This window comes from Dendronephthya gigantea, unplaced genomic scaffold (genome assembly GCF_004324835.1).
Source record: "Dendronephthya gigantea isolate DGI-Jeju-01 unplaced genomic scaffold, DenGig_1.0 000005F, whole genome shotgun sequence".
Lineage (NCBI taxonomy): Eukaryota > Metazoa > Cnidaria > Anthozoa > Malacalcyonacea > Nephtheidae > Dendronephthya > Dendronephthya gigantea.
Window position 1 is genome coordinate 1,280,143 of NW_021163015.1, and position 21,572 is coordinate 1,301,714.

The 21,572-nt window shown below is 37.4% G+C and overlaps 3 protein-coding genes across 6 annotated transcripts in view; 1 reads left to right on the top strand and 2 right to left on the bottom strand.

Annotated features, from left to right (window-relative positions):
- Positions 1 to 12,689, bottom strand: part of LOC114516143 (probable helicase with zinc finger domain) — a 13,136-nt gene extending 447 nt beyond the window's left edge. The window contains exons 1-24 of the mRNA XM_028535541.1: positions 12,577 to 12,689; positions 12,352 to 12,421; positions 10,867 to 10,986; positions 10,539 to 10,616; positions 9,703 to 9,876; positions 9,476 to 9,512; positions 9,144 to 9,268; positions 8,975 to 9,073; positions 8,389 to 8,466; positions 7,945 to 8,013; positions 7,503 to 7,589; positions 7,208 to 7,261; positions 6,882 to 7,103; positions 6,708 to 6,786; positions 5,988 to 6,329; positions 5,176 to 5,625; positions 4,774 to 5,026; positions 4,292 to 4,484; positions 4,041 to 4,157; positions 3,367 to 3,905; positions 2,661 to 3,093; positions 2,227 to 2,578; positions 1,038 to 1,264; positions 254 to 718 (exon numbers count right to left, since the gene is read on the bottom strand). Of these exons, the coding sequence (XP_028391342.1) occupies positions 254 to 718; positions 1,038 to 1,264; positions 2,227 to 2,578; positions 2,661 to 3,093; positions 3,367 to 3,905; positions 4,041 to 4,157; positions 4,292 to 4,484; positions 4,774 to 5,026; positions 5,176 to 5,625; positions 5,988 to 6,329; positions 6,708 to 6,786; positions 6,882 to 7,103; positions 7,208 to 7,261; positions 7,503 to 7,589; positions 7,945 to 8,013; positions 8,389 to 8,466; positions 8,975 to 9,073; positions 9,144 to 9,268; positions 9,476 to 9,512; positions 9,703 to 9,876; positions 10,539 to 10,616; positions 10,867 to 10,929 (4,536 nt within the window). The 5' untranslated portion in view covers positions 10,930 to 10,986; positions 12,352 to 12,421; positions 12,577 to 12,689. The remainder of the gene's footprint in view (positions 1 to 253; positions 719 to 1,037; positions 1,265 to 2,226; positions 2,579 to 2,660; positions 3,094 to 3,366; positions 3,906 to 4,040; positions 4,158 to 4,291; positions 4,485 to 4,773; positions 5,027 to 5,175; positions 5,626 to 5,987; positions 6,330 to 6,707; positions 6,787 to 6,881; positions 7,104 to 7,207; positions 7,262 to 7,502; positions 7,590 to 7,944; positions 8,014 to 8,388; positions 8,467 to 8,974; positions 9,074 to 9,143; positions 9,269 to 9,475; positions 9,513 to 9,702; positions 9,877 to 10,538; positions 10,617 to 10,866; positions 10,987 to 12,351; positions 12,422 to 12,576) is intronic.
- Positions 12,690 to 13,594: 905 nt separating this feature from the next.
- The window catches only part of LOC114516141, a 29,758-nt gene continuing 21,780 nt past the window's right edge, over positions 13,595 to 21,572 (bottom strand). For all 4 annotated transcript variants that reach the window (XM_028535536.1, XM_028535535.1, XM_028535534.1 and 1 more), the window contains exons 34-38: positions 21,332 to 21,407; positions 20,682 to 21,023; positions 20,228 to 20,435; positions 19,864 to 20,039; positions 13,595 to 14,974 (exon numbers count right to left, since the gene is read on the bottom strand). In XM_028535536.1, the coding sequence (XP_028391337.1) occupies positions 13,881 to 14,974; positions 19,864 to 20,039; positions 20,228 to 20,435; positions 20,682 to 21,023; positions 21,332 to 21,407 (1,896 nt within the window). In that variant the 3' untranslated portion in view covers positions 13,595 to 13,880. The remainder of the gene's footprint in view (positions 14,975 to 19,863; positions 20,040 to 20,227; positions 20,436 to 20,681; positions 21,024 to 21,331; positions 21,408 to 21,572) is intronic.
- LOC114516148 lies at positions 15,939 to 16,787 on the top strand. The gene has a single exon (XM_028535546.1). The coding sequence runs from the start codon at positions 15,959 to 15,961 to the stop codon at positions 16,769 to 16,771; it is 813 nt and encodes a 270-aa protein (XP_028391347.1). The 5' UTR covers positions 15,939 to 15,958; the 3' UTR covers positions 16,772 to 16,787.

Sequence of the window (21,572 nt, forward strand, 5' to 3'; positions counted from 1 at the left end):
CTAATAAACGGAAAGAAAGTTACTGAGCCCCTGAATTGCAGTTCTCAAAACTTCGCTGACAATAAATCAATAATTTTGCGGCAACAATTAATTTGCGAAGTGGAATTTCGGTAGATGAAAATAACCATAGCATTGAAAATAGATGATTACCAGGGGAGCCTAGGAGGGGGCATTTTGCCGTGGGTTAAAACAGTGCTCATCAAATTATACTGATTATACAGGCACTCAGGCAGAAGAACATCATGCGCATTACCTGATCACGGTATGGCGTGAGAACCCCAATACTTTTCGCTGGCCAGTCTTTTGGCAAGATATCGACAAGTTCTTTGACTCTTGCCACTACTTCATCAACCTCAGCGTCGTTATAATACGCCAACCCCTCTTCAACTCTTTGATCAACACCTTGGGCAGTGTAAAACGAGAGAACTGGTTTATTATCGAGGGTACTCTGGTCACCTTTGGCAACCAATTCGCCACCGTAAAAGCAGTCGGACGGAAACTTAAGAATCTTCTCGTGACAGCGGTAGTTTTCGCTGAGTAAGACTACATAAGGTGTCCCAACGTGAGTGGTGTCATTATTGGCTTGCTGCGACAAAGAGCTTGACTCGTAAGTAGATTTGTAGTCTCGTTCGTAATGTGCAAAAAGTCTTTGAAGAAGAGATATCTCTGGACCAAACTCCTCGGGCCACAGCCATTTTGAAAAAGCTCGCGCCCCCATCTATGATGATAAGCATAAATATTAGCGTGGATTAGATTCGTGACAGTTGTATAAATAAGTAGTTAAAGGTGTGGTTTGTGCGAAAACAAAATCTGGGAACTTTGTCGTTAGCCAAAATTTAAATGCTTTACGGTCAGTTCCCCGAGGATGATAGGAAAGTAAGATGCAACAAGGATATGCTGGTTGAAAATTTTAATTAAGTACTTAGTTGATAGAAAAATAGCATATCTATATTTTTATCTCTTAACGAATACTTATGCACCCACCCGCGGGTTAATTCAAGGCGACCTGAATGTAGCTTTTATTTACTTATTATTACCTGTTTGTGGTCTCCCGCCAAAACAATCTTTGTATTTTTATCAGCTATTGCAAGCGGGATCAAGCACTTAGATTCCAGGGCCTGCGCGGCTTCGTCAACTAAGATATGCGTTAAATGCAATTTTCCATTCTGATAGAATTTCCACAGCACACGAGCGGTGGCCAAAGTTGTTATAATGACGTTATTGTCACGAATGTCATTCCACGTTGATTCCCGTATTTCATCAGCTTGTTTCAGAAAAAAGCAAAACGTTAGACGTCTGGCAGAAAAATTAATAAAACTAGAGAATTTCCATCGTAATATCCTGAAACGACGACATCATAGACGTACTGGCAGCTGGGGGGCAGCTGCCCCTCAAGGGGCATAAACAAATTTAACATTTTCTAAACATAGATATTCCAACAAACAAATTTTTCACATGCGGTTTGCAAAACGTTTGCTCCGTCTACCTCTCTTAAGCCGCGTTTACACTATGTGGTTTGACCTGGCCTGGACCAGGCCTAGACCTAGGTGTTAACGTTATTTATTATTTATTTAAAATAATTCACAGTCTGTGATTGGCTAATAGCCATGTGTGAAATCGTCATATCCAACGTGTGACGTCATAAGGTGTGATACGACCTTTTTTAGTGTGATAAATAGTCGTATCCCACGTTTGACGTCACACGAATGGCGAAGACATCAACACAATGGCTTCCTCAAGTGAAAGGTTCGGCAACTTTGAGGACGAATACATGTTCGTTCTTTTAAATAAATGATAAAACTTTTATTGAATTCGGTTTTCACATGATATGAAGAATTATCAAGTCTCAGTTTGTCATTATCAACCTCAGCCTTCGGCCTCGGTTGATAATGACACACTTCGGCTTGATAATTCTCCATATCATGTTCAACCTCATTCAATAATTGCTAATTATCTGGCCTAGATCAGGCCAGACCTAATAGTATGATCCATACTAGTATTACCCCCTTTTCGTCGTGTTTGGAGATTTGTTCCAAGCATTTTGTCGATTACTTTGGCTATCCGATATCATCAACAACGAAGACAGTGTGAACGTCTTACATATTACCTAGACTTGTCTTAGATCCGGTTCAGGGTAGGTCTAGGCTTCTAGTGTAAACGCGACTATAAACGTACAGACAGAAAACCATTGTTCGCAGGACCTTTTGAACAGGCATCCACATTTACCTTTAATATTACAGTATCTCCGTAGTTCTGGAGGAACAGTCCGGATATTCCTGTAAAGTGGGAGCACTCGCATTGGTCGAATCCGTAAGGATGGTTTTTCTTTTATCTTTTCATGTAAATATTCCAGATGAATGTCAGCTGCGCTGTTTGAATTGGTGCAAATAAGAACTTTATACCGTCCTGGTTGGTTGAGAATTGACATACAAGCGAGGCTGAGGGTGAATGTTTTCCCAGTACCAAACGGTCCTATCACGAGAATAGGCGGAGTAGGATTGGGATCGAGAATCATCGCAATCGCTTCGTGTTGATTGTCGTTTGGTTTTCGGTCCATAAACCAATCAGATATTGACCTCTACGCAATTAAAAAAAGTGCCGATAGAACATAAAATAGGAGCTTTTTTATGAAATTTTTAACATGGTGATTTATTTCTCACCTTGTACTTATACGACACATTCTTTACATTTGGAAGAAGAATGTCAGTTTTGTGTTTACACATATCAACTGCTTCATGCATTTCACACAGCGGAAGACGGTTGTATCTGAATTTGAGGTCAATTTGAACAACTTGGTCTTTGGAAAATCTATAATCTTTGCATAACATCTCATTCAATTTTATAACAACAAACTGAGAAGTCTTTGATTGAATGTAACATTCATATACTTTCTTGCTGTGAGATTTTCCCATCTTTAGCCGCAAGACCACAGACATTACCGAGCGGGTAATAATATGGCCGGCAACTTCGTCCATAACAAGATAATCAGATAAATAGATTTCTCCAAAAAATTCACCAGGTGCCGCAAAAACTGTTGATTCAGCGCTAGCGAAGTTGTTTACAACTTTCATTTCGCCGTCCTGTATATCGTATCTAAATAGTGTCAAAGCCATAAACAACAATTATCAATAAGATTATCGATTATATCATTACCATTATCATTATAAAGACATTATCAATAACATCGTCGTGAAAAATATCATCATAACCATTAACAACAGTATCATCTTCACAACCATTTTCATTGCTTTCATCACCATTATGATGAAAAACATTGATAAAATAACGAGTCAATATCATTGATAACATGACCTATGACCTAACAAAACATAAAACACGGGGCAAAATGTAGAGAAAAGAACTTACCTTGCGACCGCTTCTTGAATGTGCTGTTCCTCAATAAACAGGATTTTGTGCCAAAGATCGCAGTATGTTCCACGTGTAAATGAACAGTTTTCAGGTACACTCGAATCATTTGGAATACTATATTGCTGACACAAACCATCCGAATCCAACTCCACTAATTCTTTACACAGAACTAATTCCACTTGTTCCATCGACCATTCAGCGATGCGACAGTATGTTGAACGTGAAGAAGACTTCTCTTTGGAATTATCTTTGCTCACAACTGACACGAAGAGTGGACGGGCAAGGACATTATCTTTGCCAAAATCAAATACTAACTTCTGTTCGAAATCACCAAAAACGCCGGACGAGAATTGAACACAAAATTGTACTGCCGACTCATTTCTAGCGATGTCTTCAACAAAATCCTCCTCACGAAAATGAACGCTTTGCAGGTTTAGGGATTGCCTTTGCTTTCCACTGCGGCGTAGGAATTTGAATTTATCCAAATGGGTCTCGAATAGAAAGGCTACTTGGTTTAGCGGTGATTGACGCATTCCCTGTTAGTGTGAAGACATTGTGAATCATTAATTGTGTGACTGATTACCTTTTCCGATCACCGAAATGGAACTACAGACGTCTTGGAGAATGTTCTAAAGAATGTTGCGAGAATGAATAAAATAATGATTTTTTACCTGAATTCGAACATCAATTATCCACTTATGGTCGACTTGCGAACCATCGACTTTTACCAATTTTAGTTTCCATCCTGAATCACAGCTCACAGTTACACCAGGAAGCTCTTGCTGGAGCTGAAAGTGAAATTATAGCAATATATTCAAACGTACAATTCACAAGAAGTTTCAAATGGAATACAATCTCGTATTTGTATTTGTTCCAACACATCGGTTGCAATTATATCATTTGTATGACAATTCAAACTAACCACACGATGCGGTCCTTCACGTTTGATTTTGCGCCAGAGTTTTTCACTGAAACCTTCTTTCAAGAGCTGTTTTTCTTCAAGCTGTGTGAAATGGCACGTCTGTTCGTCGTATAAAGCTTCCCAGTAGTCACGCTCTGCCTGGCCGTGTGCGAAGGTACAGTTCTTCTCGAGGTAACAGTAACCTTCCTCAAACCTATGAAATGAATTACTTTTGCAAAGAAGGACGTTTTCAGCGAAAGATAAATAACAATATAATCGCTAACCACTCTATATAACCAGGGTGCAAAATATCATTGCCTGTGCATAGCATATTTCTGTTTCCTGTGAAAATTGGCGCTCTCTTTTCTTAGACAAATATGCAGGCAGAAGTGCCCACTCTAATGAATTATCATACATCCTTGTCATACAAACTAAAAATATGAACATCACAGCCGAGGGACACATTGTATGCAGAATGTATACATAAGAATTGAATTTCTAACCTGCGACACACTTTATACCGGCCCATATAAACGCCATCGGGTGGTGGGCGAAATTTCGTAGCAGACTTCGTGTGAAGTTTCTTAGTGAGTCTTATCACATTAACCCTGTGCTGAGCATCTGAATAATGATGTTCGAGCTCTAACTGGGACGGAAACATTATGTTGCAAAATCTGCACCGTAGCTTTTCTTGTCCCATAACGGACGAAATGGTGTCGAAAGCGAAACTGGACTCCTTCAACTTTTTCTCCAGACCTTTGAAGGTAACGATAAGATTGAAGCAATTCGAGTGTAGAGGTAGCCGGGTTTTTATAGTTAAATGAGTTAAACATTCCAATCGAGCAATAGATTCTTATCACTGTTATCTCACTTTATGCATACATGATAATATTCTATTATTATACCTGAATTTAATCCCATTTGAAATTTCGTTGACCCCCCAACTGTAATCCAACCACCCAAATCTTCACCTATTGTTGTTTTTTCCGATTCTTCATTATTCTGGACGTCTTTGCCCGTCAAACAAACGTCGTCTTGTATTTCATCATGTAAAAATAAGGAGCCTTGACTTGATTCGTAGAAGGTGTCTTGGGAAAAGAAAAAGGACGAGTATTCTGAATTCGAATCAAAGTCCTCAGACTCAGACTCAGCAGTTTGCCAGTCGCCTGAACTCGAAACATCGTATGGACTTGAAAAGGATTGATTAGAATGGTGTAAACTCAAAGAATCGGTTCTGGAATGACGGCCATTAGTAGTTTCGGGTACTTCCTGTGCTGGATTGCCTGGATACCAAGCTGCATGGGTAGTTGTGCTTGTCCAAGTTGTGCTCGAGGCTGTGTTTCGAGGCTTCATTCCTACAAGAGCCAAGTCAAATACACCAAAACTAGTTCCATTCATTCATGCATGATATTAGTGATACTTATTCTACTCAGAGGCCTTTTTAGCTTCAACCGCTATAGTGGTTAAGTCTAAAATGTTTAACGAGTTCACAAGTTTTGAACTTTTGTTTCAAAGCGATATTGATTACAATGTTCAAAATACTTAGCGATTTCATTTCAGCTTACTTAGATATATCATCTATTTGCCTAACTCATTCTCTCTAGACTTTAGATTTAGATTAAGAATGAAGAATCAGGTTTGAATGGGAAAAAGTTGCACTCATCGTGTCGTCAAAAAAATATTTCATTGCTCAAATAATTTACTTGATAATACGCACCGTTTAAACGAAATAGGTCCCAAATTTCAACATCATCTTGTCCATGAGCAAACCTACACGGTATCTTGACACATGTTTTGCCCTGCGCATAATGCCTGCATTGTAGATAAGAACCTGATACGCCATCCGGAGGCTTTCGTGGTTTGACCCAATTGGTTGTGTTAATTTTTCTATACCAGACGACCATTTCGCTGTTACATGAATGACATCGAGCGCCGAGTGACACCGAAAAGACACGGGGGGTGTTACAAGTTGGGCAAACACGTCTAAGACGTGATTTACTCCGAAGAACGTGGTCGAAATCAGTTGACATGTCATTTAGCGTTGACTGAGGATCTTTAACTAAACAAGAAATGTGCAAAGTACATGTTACAAACTTACAGTGCCGAGAGTAGAATGATGTTGTTCCTACCTCCCAAGGGGGGATGGGGGTTGTTGTTTGTAAGCTATTTGATACGATACGATTAGGAATGGACATCCAGTAGTAGTCTGTGAGAAGTTCACGTGTGTTTTTATAATTGAGTCTTAGGATATGTATCTATTGTACACAAGAAATCCTCAGAGAATTTCTAATCTGATCAGTCTAATCTTACCAAGGCTAGATCCCAATCGGAGAGAAATCGTTCACTTGTAAAATGTTTGCCTATTTTCTTTTTAACTGAGTTCATGCAGTCGAAGTTTAGCTAAATTAAGGCCCTCAAAATTTGTTAGTTAACTCACCTTTCGTTGTCTTCATATTTGATGCATCAACACCTTTGCTACCACTAGAGCTCTTTGAAGATCCTTTTTGAGCACGTTTCTACAGAAAAAAGCGATGAAAAACAATATCCTTTCTCTTAGCTCTAACGTTGAACTGGTAGAAGCAAGTTCGGCTGCTACCCGTGCTTTTCTTACATTACTCGTCTGTTTCTTCTTCATTTCCTCCTTTTTGGCTCTTTCCAGCTTTCTCTTATGTTTTTCTTCTTCTTTTCGTCTCTCAGCTTCGTCTGCTAAAATTTTCCTAAATTCTTCCGCCTTTTCTTCCCGTTCTTTTTTCTTGCGTGCTTCCAGCTCCTGTTGCCTTTTAAACTTTTCTTCCTGTTCTTTGCTAGCCTTCTCAATTTCCTTTTTTATCTCCTAAAATTAAGGCATAATCATTGCAGATCGACTTTTGATCGATCGTTGTGTTGACATATCACGTTTACAATACAGAACTCATAACCGCATTTACTATATCATACCTCCTGTCTTTTCATATGCTCTCTCATCAACTGTTTCTTTGTCTTCTTAACGACCTAGACAGTTCAACGTCAGTTGCCAAATATCATTACATTTGAATTTCACCATAACGACAAGTGAAAAATCGTGAGAATGATTTTTTTATTAGTTTTGTATTTGAAAAAAGCAGAACGAAATAGAGAGACGTCGTTCATTCTCTTAGTACTTTTAAGGGCATCATATATCTAAACCAGTCTAATGTTTTAGGCACTGTACATGTACTTTAACATAATTTATTACGATACTCTTCTTTTTTACCTTTGGTGGCTCAGGTACCGGTTTAGGGAGAACAACAGTTTCAACATTTTGTTCGATTCCACCAGTAGCTTCATCTAACTTGTTCGTCTAAAAAAGCGAAAAAATATTATTGAATTTATTGAGAAGCTCCTTCACGAATCTATTAAAGGAAAGTAAGTATACAACTGATTGCAACTGTACGGGCTCTTGTACCGCTAATTTTAGGCTAAGACAGTCGGATAACCCATTGTTCTTGACTAACTTACGAATAAGCTAAGTTCAGATTCAGCTCGATTAAACCTGAACATTAAGTGTAAAAAATCCTCAAAAGTCTTTGCGAATTGCGGTGCCTTTGAGGTTCCGTTCACCAGAAGACATAAACATGCAAATGTGTATTATCGATTAGGGGAGTACTACAGCCTAATTTAGGAGGAAAATTGGTTGAATAACATTATATACTTACCTCATCACTTGTCCCGCCAACATCTTTGTCCCTCTCTTTGAGTTTTTCATCTGATCTCTTAGTCAATCTCTACAAAATTCATTTTAGAAACAGGATTTACTTGAAATAAACGGAAGGATGTTTAGCACTCAGTTTAATTTATCTTACATAGGGAAAATTCGACGAACAAGTTCATAAAAAATAAATCGCACATCAATAGATGTGGATAAACACTGACTATATATATAAAATAGCCCATTTAAAAGCTTCACAATGTCTCGACTAAAGGAGATCTGCTAAGGATAGCGAAACTAACTCTTCAGGCGAAGGTCCTTACACTGAAACTAATTTAGGCGCTTGTTATACCACATTTCACGAGGAATCATTCGTAGGCGCTGCAACTTTTCCCTCGGGTTGTTTTTAAATCGGAGGTCACTAGATCCGGCATATCACTCTAGATCTCACCTCGTTTCTAGTCTGACCAATGTTTACAGATGCGCAGCCTGTCACATTCGTTTTCCCACTGGATGCTTTGGTTAGATTCTGCAATTATTAAAGACGAGAAAATACTTTATTCTTTCATGATGATGCGGGCATGATCCAATCGTGAACGAATTTTTGACATTGAAAATCATTCAATCAATAGTAGATCAGTTGACCATTACAGATTACACGACAAACCGCGAACGCAATTAGATGTATGATTTTACGCTTCCGAAACTAAGTTATAAGGCACGTGTATTTATAATATATTAGCCTATACACGTGCACGTGCAATATATTATACACCTGATATTTGTTGTAATGGATCTAATCTAAGGGATCTAGGCATAGGTCCGTTGTAGATTCGAACAATAATAGCTAATAATGCAATAAAGTATCAAAAATATTAAGTATATATATAAGTATTGTTCCATAGGCTTCTCCTACAGTTTCGCAATAGTTCCACTACAGCCTCAAATAAAAGAACCTTTCTGCGCAACTCCGAAACTTGCAAATCGAAATATATTAATCAGGAGTAGCGATTCTTGAAGTAGAAAACCAAACGCACCTTCTTTACTTTCTTCTTCGCGCTTGTCGTCTTGCCCACCTGCCTACTTCTTTTAAGTGATCTGTTTATTTCTTTCAGCTTCGTTGAGAAATGGGGAACCTAAAAACACACTTGAGTTGAGTTGAATGGAGCTCCGTTTAATAGTTCATAAAAAGAACGGTGCACTTACACGTGGAAACGTTTCCGCCAAAGTTGAATAAAGAGCATAAGCCTCCTTTAATTTACCAATATCAATATATTCATCAATCGTTGCACATAATTCATCAAACTCGTCTACGTCACTAAGACGAATTGCTAAAAATATAGGAATTACAATTTTTTGGTGATTTGTGATTGTGCTATGGAGGCAAGCACAAAAATTATTATCAATTTGTCTTTAGGCAGCAATTCAAAAATGAGCTAACGATTCATAATGCCTTTGATATCAAGCTGGTAAATCAATCTTTATTTATTTAAAGATGATCAGTTGTTCCATCGTCACTCTAAAATATATTTCCTTACCTTTTCTTAAAGGGCTTATTGCAAGATCAAAACTTTTCTAAAAATATTACATAAATATTACAATTATTGAATATGAAAAATTGAAGTTATTATATATACGATGTATATCATACGATCAGGGAGGGAATACGCGTTTCATAGTTTCATACAGGGGGAGGGAGATTATTTATCAACATTAATCTAAAGCCATATGTTACATGTATACTGATAAAATACTCGATACGTACGAGCATGACATGGCACTGCGCTTCCCTAATAAAACAGACAGCAGAACTGGGCCAGAAATGACAGGCTTCTTTGAAGAAGTTGAGGGCAATCTTGGTTTTTCCTCTTGCGAAAAATTGATCACCAGTTTGCATAACCACATTGATGACGTACGTATCCAGCCCAAACATAATCCACTGCAAGAAAAATTATTCAAATCGGTTTAACTAACCTGAAATTGATATTGCCTATGAACTATACGACCAAGGTAGGTTGTCCTATGAGTACTGTTTTAAAAACAAGAGATTCATACGGTCCCTCCCCTTATATAGGGTCGCAGACATTGATATTTTAATTCCTTTCAAATGTATACTCAAAAGTAGATTGTCTTCTCAAAAGTGCATTTCGTAAATTTGACTTTATCTATTGACAAAGCTATTACTGTTACCACGACTATAAACATTTAACACGGCACTCCTTGCCATTTTTTTCGTGAAACTTACTAACGCCTGTCAGGCTGTAGTCAAAAAGCTCACTCACGCACGCTCACACTCTTTGAGTGTGACATAGAAATTTTGTTATTACTGATCAATGAGAAAGTTTCCTAGTCAATGAAAAGATTTAAAGTAAATTAACATTGAAAATCAAGCTATATATTGTTTGACTGAAAATACCGCCATGGAAAAGTTATGAGAATATTGCGAATTGCGATTTCCCACTCAATGAGTGAGCTTTTAGAATACAGGCGTAAAACTATACGTTTCGAGGACCGCTAAGTACGTACTAATATAGACTTTAAAAACAAAACATTTAGGCCTAAGCTTTATACTTTTGTTGAGAACTTCCTGAGAGGATTTACCTCGACCGAATCCAATCCCTCTTTAATAGCCTTTCGACAATGAATGAATCTTGCCATATCGTATGGGTTCTTTATTGCCTGAAAGGTCAGAAATGCGACTTATTTACTGTATTTTGTTAATTTTAATTGTACCACAATCATATACTGGCAACTTCTCATACTGACAACTTTGTCAAACTAATAAAATCTTTTCCGCAGAGCGACTTGACTGAAAAATACTGCGATTTTCTAAGTTTGCTAATTGCAGTAAATGCGAAATTCTGGCTTGAATAGAAGCTATAAGAAGAGTATTTTCCTGCGGAGAAAGCAGCCTTTTTTATTCACATACCCCCTGAGAGCGCATTATAGTTCCAAAAACAAAACCATCGAGAATTGTTTCGAACTGAGACATCCCGTCAACTATAAACTCGTTACCAGGGACAGGCCAGATGAGAGCACAATTTGTAAACTAAAAAGCATCAAAACAGAAAATTCAGAAAATAAAAAAATAATAATTTAAGCTGAAATCCGCAGCTCTTGGCAAACTATGTTTATTCTAGAAGAAATTATACACGCATGATGGCGTAGGGCCTGTTTACATGGAGCGAGTTATCTCAGCTAGGCGAGGTGAAAACTGCATATAATGAAAGACTAATTAGACTAATCAGCCTTTTATGTGATGCGCTTTTTACTTCGCCTAGCCAGGTTCCTATACGAGACCTTTCAATTCGTTTGTGAAATATTTCATATTGATATCGACGAATAAAATTATCACATCCGTTGGACGAATACACTGATTTCGTGATTTCATGATGATTGATGTTTAGCAAGACTGAAAAAATGTGGACGAAAGCTGATTTCAGTAGCCCATTTTAAAAAGGCTAGAACTTCAGTTGGCGTGGCACTGATGGCAGAAAGATAAGTCATTGGTTGAATACTGACCTGTGTAGATCGTGTTTAAACCTGTTCGCATATAAAACAAAGTCAACAAAAGACAGCATTTAAAAGCGTATAATTATGGCAGATTAATCATCACTCATTTTTTACGCGCGCTTTTGCTTCTTCCGGCGAAAAAGCGACATTGACTTCGTTGACCTTATACAGTATTATGAAATACCTCTTCTCAGAAATACAGTTCAAGGAAAAGCAAGGTATCATTAATAATTTATGACATAATAAAACGTCCTATGCTATATGTTTTATTTTGACAAAGTACAAGACTCCCTTGTTTCGGCGGATGTGATCGTGTTTTTTGTTATCTTTCGCTGGCATGGCTAAATTTCATAGCTTTTAACACAGCAGGGGCTGGTATTTATTGTATAGCATTTAAGCCCACCGACGCTTGAAATATATTATAATTTTTATACATTTCTATATGAGCTTCGGAAGGTTGGGATTCCACTGAGCCATGTTATTAATTTGGTTAAAAGTTGTCACAAGCACTGGGTCTAGCAAACACACGATTATATCAAATATCAAGCGAAATATTTAGATGAATTTCTAGGCTCATTAATTATATCTCCTTTATCAATTTAGAGGGAAACGATAAAATGATGTGACACAATGAATGTAAACAAACGAAACATGTCCTTTTAGAAACATAATTCCCCTCAATCTTTATAGTGTGAAAGACGGTCTTTTGTCTTAGACAGAAAGGGGAACAGTTTTAAACGTTCGTATGCGTACACTCACTACACAGTAGTCTACACTGGCCCTATATATTCTAAGCACTGCAATATAATATCGATAACTTACCTGTGTTTTTATTTCTTATATTTTGAGCTGGCGGAAGTAAATATGTCTGAAAGGATCGAAGAAAGTCAGAAGATTTTACCTGTAAATACGTTGCCTTTCACGCAGGTACCAAGATATATTTGAAGAAACATGTCAAATCATCTTCTCGGCTTCAAAGGAAAAGAGAAAGAAATTGAATGTTGAAAAATTTTGCTCGACAATTATTTTGCATTCGTTGACACAAATATCAATATAAATGCTACTGGAAAACGAAGCAACTTAAAATAGGCGATTGTAATGACACTGTCAGTCAATCCATACTCACGCTAACGCAATTATCCTTGAGAAACTATCGAAGTAGTTAATTTCATCTACCGACACTCTCCGCAACAAGAAAAATTGGGATTCTCCTGGCTTTATGACAGTGGCTTCAATGAATAAATTATCGCAAGTAAATAAAAGCACCCGGCATGAAAAACAATTGCCACCCCGCGGAGTTCTAGGAAAACACGAGTAATAGCTACGTAATGATGATCTTAAAGGGAGTTTTTGGTAGGCTCACGAAGCGTTGAATTGCATGAAACGACCAGGGGTTGATGGGGATTCACGGATGAAAGGCGTGTTATGGAATTATCTGGAAACATCATATTAATATTGTATGCGGTGTTTATCTAAGTCTTAATAGATTTAAATTGTCAAGTTCAAATTAAAAAACTGCGGCTGAGCCGGTTCTGGAAGCCAATGGCGCGAAGATTGCTGTATCGATCGTACACGCTTGATGTAATTCCAAAGGCAAGAGGGGAGAGAAGGTTCGTGAAAAGGCACTAGCTTGTTCTGAAAAATACTAAAGCAAAACATCGCTGGTTAAGCTTCGTCTCATCGTGTTTTATCGCTTGAGATAAATATATACCGCGTATATGGTGTCTAACCATCAGACGTACGAATGTGCCACTCTTGAAAAATATTGGCTGGATTTCTAGCGTTGTCAAAGAACTATTTTTAGTCCTCCGTGATCTTGCCGGTAAAAGGCAGTGGGAAAGCATTCCCTCATTCTGCTGTTGCATGCCCCTAACGCAAGACCGAGTTTGAGAGAACGATTTTATCACTTACTCTTATTAATTGGATGGGTAATCGATTTAAAATTCAATTCAGTAATCTAAGTACCTTGCGCAGGGGGTAGCCAAGGGGGCAAACCTTTGCAGTTATAAAGTAATATCTGTGAGTTCAGATCCAAACACTTTTTATTTGAGGTTGTGGATGCTATATTATACTATATTATTCAATTTAAAAATACAAATATTTTGAAAAAACTGAGTTTATAAATGAAATTATAATGTCGTCTATCACATAACACATTCAGATTTGTAGTGAAATACGTTTGAGAATACTAAAGCTGTGTTTACCACAAAAGAATGGTGCTTTTTGTACCCGATCAGAACACGAATTTTGTTGTATTTTCATATATTCTGCTTGAATGTACATGATTTCCCCATTTTTTGTATTCATTTTAGCGCAAGCAGTCGTTGCATGCACAGCTCGAATAATCCATACCTCGTCAACTAAGATTACAGTTGACATATACTACGATTAAAAATATTAAAATGACAATTTTGAACTGATTAGCGTACATTATCGAGTATTTCCACATTCACTGAAACATCCCTTATCTAAAAGCTCCAGATTCCGTAAACCTGTCTTTAAGTTTAAAGCAATGAACAATGGACCTTCGACGCCAAAAACTACGAATTCCTCATCGGAATCATCTACGATCCCATCTTTCGTTTCGTGCACCTTTGGGGTAGCCGAAAACTCTTCATTGCCATCTGCTTTCACGTTTAAAGCGACTTCGTCGTCGTCGCTAGAAGAGGAATATTTATCACTACTGCCAGATTCACTGCTATCCTCACTCAGCTCTTTGTCGGAACTCATCGCTTCCTGTGAATAAGGATCATCAACCTCACAGACACCGTAAGCAAACGCTTGTTTCACTTGATCGTCATCAAGAAAGCTTATAAGTGCCCCAGAGTCACCATTTTCTAAAAACGTCCCGGCCATTCCTTTAATAAGAATTGCATTTCTGAACAAAATTTCACCATCAGAGTTATAGGTATAATCACAATCAACGATGTAACCTTTATGATTGTCATTTGGCGAAAAACCGACCTTCTGCACCATCACCCGATCTCCTATGTTGCGATTTACTCTTCGATGCAGTTCTTCTGATATTCTATCCCAATCAGGATTTCCTATATCCTCAACACCACAGTCAACTTGAACATCTTCGTCAACTTGTATAGACATGATATCAGATTCACTATGAAAGCAACACTTGTAAAGCTGGCCTAGGCGAGTATAGTTAGCGGGGAGGCTGGCAACAATGTTTTCATTTTGATCTGCATTGTCCGTACCCCTTTTGTGATAATGATATTCTTGTCTTCTAGCAAAGTTTTCATAACCCTCCATGCATCCTTGAATATCCAGAAACCGTTGCCTGCGATTAAATGCTTCTTCAGAAAAAAACTCATCGGTTGCACAGCCGACATGGAAACAAGTGAGAGCATAGTGTTTATCATTCTGAGAACATAACATGGTTAATGTTCCTGATGCTATACTTGTAACTGATTTTTCGTCTTCAACGTCATTCGCTGGCTCGTTGAATCTATTTACAGCCAGGATGCTACCTCCCGATGTTGGATTTGATAAATACTTGAACGTTGGTTTCTTTTGTAAGTGACCGAGACGGACGTGTATTTTGGAGCTCTGTTGTTTCTCAAGTTCTGTTGAGTTAAAATGAATTCCTCAACTGTTTTAAATGTGTTATACAGTTATTTCAACATTAAGAAAAGTAAACTTATTTGGACGGGATCTCTTGAAACCCTGAAAGCGCTTGTACTAACCGAAATTGACGAGGAGACTGCCGAAGCAACAACATGGCGTTCCCCCAGTGGCGGTAAATGGTTATTTGAAAGTAAGCTGTTATCAGTTACTTGGCTAACAAAAAGCCAAAATATAAACTTTGGTGGTGAGAAAGGTAGTGACATAACGGCAAGAATACATTCGCTTTTAAATCAAGATCTGGACAGTACTTCTGAAATCGATAGCCATGCCGAACTACATCTAAATCAATCAATTGAAAATTTGCTAGCTGTCGAACCTGACGATGTCAATGATGATGCACTTGAACATTCGTTTAGTTATCAACCTGATGTTGAAAAGAAATTGGAATACCAAGACGAAAATCAAGCGAAAATAGATTCTGAAATCGGTGTAAAGTATGATGAGTTGAATGCGAAGTCAAAAAATTTGCATGAAGGCCCAATCGGTATGCACGCAAACTTAACAAATTGGCATAATCCCTTGGGAAGCAACTCCAGCTATAACTGCGACTCCGAGTCAATAGCAAGATTGAATTCGAAACTTGAGAGATTTTCCGAAAATGTGGCAAAAAACTACAGGATATTACAGTTGAGATAAACAATATTAAAGAAAGTAAACCCTACTCGATTCTGGTTTTGGAAAACGTAGTTAATGACCTAAAGAAAGACAAGCTTGAGCTAATCAGAATGAATGATGATCTTAGGGCACAAAATATGAACATGTCCTGTTCTATATCTGATTTGAAAATGGCAAATAAAAATTTGGAAAACGAAAAGAGCAGCCTTTTGACTGCTCTTAAGTTATTTCAAAATGACTCTCAACATACGTCCATGACTAACACTGTGATTTCAAAAGACGGAGAAATTAACATTGAACCGGCCTGTGAAATCATACATAATAATGAAGTCACTCAACTGAATCATGAATCTGATCAGCCTGTAATCTATAGTCAGCCCAACGCCAAAGAAAGTCTTACAAAAAAGAGTAAAAAGAAGAGTAAGAAAACCAAGTCTAAACCATCAGCTCATAATACCAGTCAACTAAATGCTCCGGATGCAAATACCTCTGGCTCTGGCGGGATTGCAAATACCTCCAACATTGAAACAACGAGACAGGGCCAGAACTCGCAGAAGCAATCAGTTGTTATTGCAGGAGACTCAATTGTTAAAAATATTATCGGTCCGAAGATGAATGCTGAAGATCCTAATCATTATTTTATTGTAAAGCCGTTCCCTGGAGCAACAGTCACAGACATGGAGGACTTTGTCAAGCCACTTACAAGAAGAACACCGGACAAGATGATTTTACATGTTGGAACAAACGACCTGAGAAGTCATTGCACGCCAAAAGTAATAGCTGACTCTATCGTCAACATTGTAACGCAAGTAAAAGAAGATTCACCAGGTACAGATGTTGGAATATCAGCCATTCTGGTAAGGTCTGATAATCATGACTTAACTGTTAAAGCTACTCAGGTTAATAACATTCTTAAAGGCTATTGTATTCGCAATAAAATTCCCTTCTTAAGTAATTCAAATATGAATGAAAGCCACCTAAACACGAAGGGCCTTCATTTAAATAGACAAGGTAGCTTAGCTTTACAACAAAACTTTTTAGATTTTGCTAAATCTATCTCAGATTGACAATTTCCCAAATCCGTTATTCCTACCTCACGCGGGTTTAAGTTAGCAGCCCTTAATGTGAGAAGCATAGTAAATCACATTGATGAGCTGCGAGTTTTGCTTGCTACTAGCCCAATCGATGTTCTAGCAATTAACGAGACATGGCTTAATTCTACAATAAGCGATAACGATGTTTACATACCTGGATATGAAATTATACGTCGGGACAGAGCATGTAGTAGTGCCGATGGAAAAACGTATGGAGGTGTTTGCTTTTATGTGCGCTCCTGCGTAAATTTTATACTTCGCAAGGACCTGTTTATCGATGACTTGGAAAATTTATGTATTCAAATTCAAAAACCAAATTCTAAGCCCTTTCTCGTTACAACATGGTATAGACCACCTAATTCGAATACTGATAAATTTAATCATTTCGAAACGTTTATTGATATGCTTGACGCAGAAAATGTCGAGTATTACCTATTGGGCGACCTAAATTGTGACCTTGGATCGCCTACTTTAGATTGCAATTCGAGATCTTTAATTGGCATCACTGAACTCTATGGTTTACATCAATTAATAAATGAACCAACTCGAATTACCGAAACTTCATCAACTATGATCGATCATATTTTTACCAATACACCAGATAATATTGTTTCCTCTGGTGTTTCTCATGTCGGTATCAGTGATCATAGCTTAATTTACGCATTCCGTAAGCTTTCTATCAGTCCACGCAACAAAGGCCATTCTACAATAAGTTATAGAAAACTTAAAAATTTCAACTCTGAATATTTTCGACGAGATATTTCTTTACAGAATTGGGACGTGATAAGGATTTATAATAATCCGAATGATATGTGGCGTATATGGAAAACGACCTTTAACAACGTAGTGGAAAAGCATGCCCCTTTACGAACTAGGCGAGTAAGATCTTCTAAGGCGCCGTGGATCACGCCTGAATTAAAAAGGCAAATGCATGAAAGAGATGTTTTGAAAATAAAAGCTATTCGATCCAAAGATATTTGTGATTGGACTGTTTTTAAGAAAGCTCGAAATTCTGTAAACAATGAAATTAAACTTGTTAAGAAAACCTATTATATGAACGCTTTTCATGAAAACGAGAATAATGTTAAAAAAACTTGGGGTATCATCAATGAATTGACCTCAAGAAAACAGATGAGTTCACGAGTAAATGAAATCAAAATAAACGGGGTTTCTATTACTGACCCCTCGGACCTATCTGAGACGTTTAATACTCATTTTGCTACTATTGGACCTAAGCTTAAGGAAAAATACCTGACGAAGAAAACAATCGCTCGTATTTAGAATATCTTACTTGCCACAATAGTAACAATAATATAGAGTTTAAGTCAATAACCCCATCATCAGTTTATTCGCTTCTTAACAAACTTTGTAAGTCCAAAGCAATTGGGCTAGACAAAATATCTGCCAAGCTTCTTCGTCATTGTCCTGACTTGCTTTCGGAATCCCTTGCCGTAATTTTTAACTGCTCTATCATTACCGGTATCTTTCCTGAAGAATGGAAATGCTCAAAAGTCATTCCATTATTCAAACAGGGCGAGCGTAGAGACTTAAATAATTATCGCCCAATTTCGATAATACCGGTTGTGGCGAAAGTTTTCGAACGAATTATTTATGATCAAATTTACGGTTTTCTTACTGAGAACAATTTACTATGTAATAGCCAGTCTGGATTTCGACGTTTGCATTCAACTGTTACTGCACTTCTAGAATCTACTAATAGCTGGGCCTACAATATTGACCAAGGACTGGTCAATGCTGTCGTTTTCCTAGATCTTAAGAAAGCCTTTGATACAGTTGACCATGGAATTTTGTTGTCAAAACTGTCAGCATATGGTCTTGGGGGTGCTGTGGCTAACTGGTTTAGGTCTTATTTAAGTAACCGCAGTCAAAAATGTTATGTCAATGGCCATCTTTCTACCAACCGTACGTTACTTTGTGGTATTCCACAGGGAACTATTTTGGGACCATTGCTTTTATTGTATATAAATGACTTGCCAAATTGTCTTGAGCACTCCCAAGCACGAATGTATGCAGACGACACCAATTTAACATTTGCAAGCAATAAAATTGAAGATATAGATTATTACTTTAATCAAGATCTTGAAAATGTTAATAAATGGCTTATCGCCAATAGGCTTACATTGAATCAATCCAAAACTGAATTTATGCTAATTGGCTCACGACAAAGAATAGCTACTTTCCAATCAGACCCATGTTTTAAAATAGACGGAATTCCTATAGACAAGGTTTCACATACAAAATCTCTAGGAGTTCACCTTGATGAAAATCTATCTTGGAATATACAGATCAAGGAATTAACAAAAAAAATTGCTTCTGGTATTGGCGCTTTAAAACTCGTTCGTTCATTTGTCCCAGTTGCAACATTGTATTTAATTTTTAATTCCCTTGTCCAGCCATATTTCAATTATTGCTGTACAGTTTGGGACAATTGCAATAAAACCTTGGCAGATAAACTTCAAAAACTACAAAATCGCGCAGCGAGAGTTTTGACCTTTTCAAGCTATGACACTAATGCCGACATCTTACTCGATAGACTTGGCTGGAAAAAGTTATCTTCCCAACGCCAATTTCAAAAGGCTGTCATGGTTATAAATCACTCAATGGACTTGCTCCACAATACATGGGTTCCATGTTTGTAAACCGTGACAGTGTCAATCCTTATTCGTTGAGAAACACAAATAGTAAGCTGGCTGTTCCTAAGCCTCGCACAAACTATCTGAAGAATAGTTTTAGTTATAGTGGTGCGATGCTATGGAACAGCCTACCGATTGGGCTACGGCTAGCAAATAACCTATCAAATTTTAAAGCGGGCTGTTCCAAATTATTTTAATCTACATTCACATTTGTATTATATTATATTTCTTGTATATATTCCTTACACGGCTCTCATGAAAAGCAGGTATATTAATTATTAGTTTGATTTATCATTGTAAATATTTTTGTAGTCTTATTTTGTAATTCATAATCTTGTCATTTGTCAGCATGAAAATCCTGATTGAGAATACCGTGTGTAAATAAAGTTTAATAATAATAATAATAATAATTTTCCGGTTCCCGAAAAAGTTCAAAATATTTTCTGGGATCACATTTAAACTGCTTTTTAATTTCCTTTAATACTTCGGATTTCTTTTTTCCTCTTTTGACAGTTAAATAAATATGAGTGCGTGGAATTGTTTTGTTAGGACCAGTAATACCGTATGCTCCACGTAACCACGAAAATCTATTGAAGTCAAACAATACATTGAGCACTGTGTTTTTATTGTGTTTTAATATGAAGCTTCACACACACACGAATATTCATTTCACACAATCGGATAGAAGCGTGAATGGATCTCTACGCAAGCTATGGCTTCTGTCGCAATGTTTTCAAAATATTTGATAAAAAAACTGTTATGTTAAGATACTTACCCTTTAAATATTTCATGTACCTCTTCTTTTATGTTATATTCTGAGTCAAGGATTATTTTTTCTAGAAAGTTCTGTTTCCCACTCTTTTTAACGGTCTTTTTGGCTTTTTTGTCGTCTTTTGTAAAGTTATGTTCAGAATCAATGATTGTTTGTTCCGGAAAATCCTTTTCGTTATTTTCTACAACACCCTCTTTTGCCTTTTTGTCGTCTAAAGAAACACAATTATTTTCTAAATTGATATATATAAAAAGCCGATAAAACGTTTAAAAGCTAATCACTACCATCTTCATAATTTACAGGGCCGAAGCGAGAAACATAATTGGGGGTGGGGGCTGTATATTTATATATTCGTCTTTTGTACGCTATTGTTCCTATACGGTAAATAAACATAAATATATGAATACACCCCCCCACAATTGAGCGGTCTAGCTACGGCCCTGATCATTTACTTTACCTTTTAAATATGTGAATTCCTGAGCGCTCGGATCAAGAGACTGGGAACACAGACAAAAATCCATCACAGCCTTAAGAGTGCAGCCGTGCAGACCTTTATTGTCTTCGCAACGTCTGAGATAATCTTTCCACAAATCTCTGCACGCACCCACACTGCATAGCGACATGGGATCTCCAACGACGGCAAGAAAAGACTGGGCACGAGTCACGGCAGTGTTCAAAAAACGTGGATCGGAAAGAAATCCAAAATCCAGTTCAGAAGGGTACTCATTTCGTCCTTCGATTACCGAGCAAGTCCACATCGTTCTGACCGTGCTAATAAATAACGCCCTGAATTCCTTACCTAAATGTTAAGACAAGGGATTAAAAACTAAGAAGCAGCCTGCAATAACCTAGAAGTGTCTGGCATCCCTTTTTTCGGTCCGTAAACAGGCGCCTCCGACCTCAGGGTTTAGTGTTAGTCTTTCAGAAACTTTGGCTTTATGTATAACGGTCGTGAATACTTTATTCTTGCAAGTTTGCAAAATTGTAACAGGTTTCCTGGTCTCCTGACATGTATACGTACTTACCAAAAGTCTTATTTACTTTGTTTCCATTCAAAAACGATAAAGTAGAATTTGGTTTATGAAATAACATATTTAAAGAGATTACCTTGGACGTTCTCAACAGTTTCAACATCAACATAACCAAGCCCTTTTTTTCGCAATGCATCTCGAATTCGTTTCACCTAATAAAAACGTTTCCATTCCGTGTGAGCGTAATTTTGAAAATATAAGTAATATACGTTTGCATTACAACGATTGCATTACAACAAAGTATACACCATTGAAACGCATCACTTTTTTTATATTGAAACCCAATTAGACAAGCCGCAGAACCAATGTGCATCGTT